Source organism: Brassica oleracea, unplaced genomic scaffold (assembly GCF_000695525.1).
Source record: "Brassica oleracea var. oleracea cultivar TO1000 unplaced genomic scaffold, BOL UnpScaffold02382, whole genome shotgun sequence".
Lineage (NCBI taxonomy): Eukaryota > Viridiplantae > Streptophyta > Magnoliopsida > Brassicales > Brassicaceae > Brassica > Brassica oleracea.
The window spans coordinates 1-1,867 of NW_013618912.1; the positions used below are offsets into that span (position 1 = coordinate 1).

At 40.6% G+C, this 1,867-nt stretch overlaps 1 protein-coding gene across 1 annotated transcript; it reads left to right on the top strand.

The window, feature by feature from the left end:
* Window positions 1-445: 445 nt before the first annotated feature.
* On the top strand, window positions 446-1,810 carry LOC106321673 (glutathione S-transferase T3-like; the record flags this gene model as incomplete). The annotated part of the gene is made up of 2 exons (XM_013759919.1): window positions 446-1,331; window positions 1,610-1,810. Coding segments are annotated over exons 1-2 (1,087 nt in total), but the record flags the coding sequence as incomplete, so codon positions are not given.
* Between the last annotated feature and the right edge of the window lie 57 nt (window positions 1,811-1,867).

Below are 1,867 nucleotides of genomic sequence, written 5' to 3' on the forward strand. Positions count from 1 at the left end.
GATAGTCAGGCCGAGAGTTAAACCGGCTAAGCAACAACAAACAAGCCTTTATCGAAAGTAAAAGGTTAGTCATATGTTTTTTCAATAGCCAATGCTTGAATTGAGTTGTTGTTGTGTTTAGTTGAATAGTTTAGTTAGCTTTTGATTTCGTCTTTCTCTTCTCGTGTATCAGTTTGCTTTGAGTTAACTAGTTTCATGGTTTAACTCACAAAACTATAAAGTGATATGAAAGCTAAAGTGATATGAAAGCTAACCAACAAAACTTAGACTTAAATGATATTGTAAGCTTTAACAAAACACTCTAATGTTTGCAATAAGTGTCTGAGTTGATGGAAGTAGGTAATGGTTATTAGCTAAGAATTAACTACAACTACTACCATTTAAACCCGAGATTGTGAACTCAATCTCTCTTCATCATCTTCTTCTTTGTATGAAATCGTTTCCTATGGATTCAAACAATAATCCTAGTCAGTCTCAATCATACTTTAGTCTTCTTAACTTCCCTTATGATAGATTCTCTCCCAGTGTAAACTTCTCCTCTTCTCAAACCCAAACCCCTTTTCTTAGTCCACAACCGAGTTCCCAGCCGAGTCAACCTCCTAGTCAAGCAGAAGAGACACCAGAAGAGCGTAGAGAGAGAAGGATATGGTCCACACAAGATGACTTAGTCCTAATAAGTGGCTGGTTAAACACATCGAAGGATTCCATTGTTGGCAATGACCAAAGGGGTGGGTGCTTTTGGAAGCGTATAGCCGATTATTATGCATCAAGTACTCATGTACTTGATGGTGCTGAGCCAAGAAACCATGAGCATTGTAGACAACGGTGGCAAAAGATTTCTCGCGAAGTGAGCAGGTTCTGTGGAACCTATGCAGATGCAAAGGGTGAGAAAGCTAGTGGGATGAATGATTTGGACATTCTGCAGAATGCTCACAAAATCTTCACTTTGCTGTATAAGAAGAAGTTTGGTTTGGAGTATGCGTGGAATGTCCTGCGGTTTGAACAGAAATGGTGCGACCACACCCCTATGAACCCAACTCCGAAGACAACCAGCTCTAACAAGAGAAAAGCCGATGATGCAGCACCATCTACAGTATCTGTTGTTGGTGAGCATGAGAGCAGGCCTCCTGGTATAAAGGCCATGAAAAGGTTAAGGAACAAAGGGAAAGACAAGGATGCCCCAGCTTCGAACATTAGTCAGATATGGGAGATCAAACAGAAAGATTTGGACGTGAAGAAAGAACTCCAAAAGATGTCACTTCTTGATACCCTCATTGCCCGCAATGACACTCTTGATGAAGATGAGAAAGTCATTAAAAAGAGCCTAATGCGTCAACTATTTAAAGAACTTTGAACTGTCTGTTGCAAGTTTGTTTGCCTCTGTCTTTGATATGTTTTATGCTTTAGGAAACGAGTCTTGTAATGAACCAGTTTGGTTTCAGGATATGTTTTAATGAATCAGTATTGTCTTCTCTTGTTTTGATGAATTATGTTTTAGTTTCATTCTTGCACAAGTGTAAACTTCTAAACTAATAACAAACTCTGTTTTTTGGTTTCAGGTTGAAGAAGACATGGGACTTGACTCTATCTACGACTATGGAATAAACAGCCCATTACTATGCTCTGCAACTTGGTCTTGCTGAGGTTGGATACACTGGCTGTGAAGAGGAGGCTCAAGCTGAACCTGATTACGGAACACAACTGATGCAGCTCAGGGATCTGCAAAGCCTTGCAGACCAGAGGGTGGTGCACCTGGAGAGGGTTTCAGAGCAGAGGTTGGTCAACCTGGAGAGGCTTGTTGCTGAGTTAGGTGAGAAGAAACCATTGATGTGGCCTTATTGTATTTGCTGCATTGTGGTAGCAATGG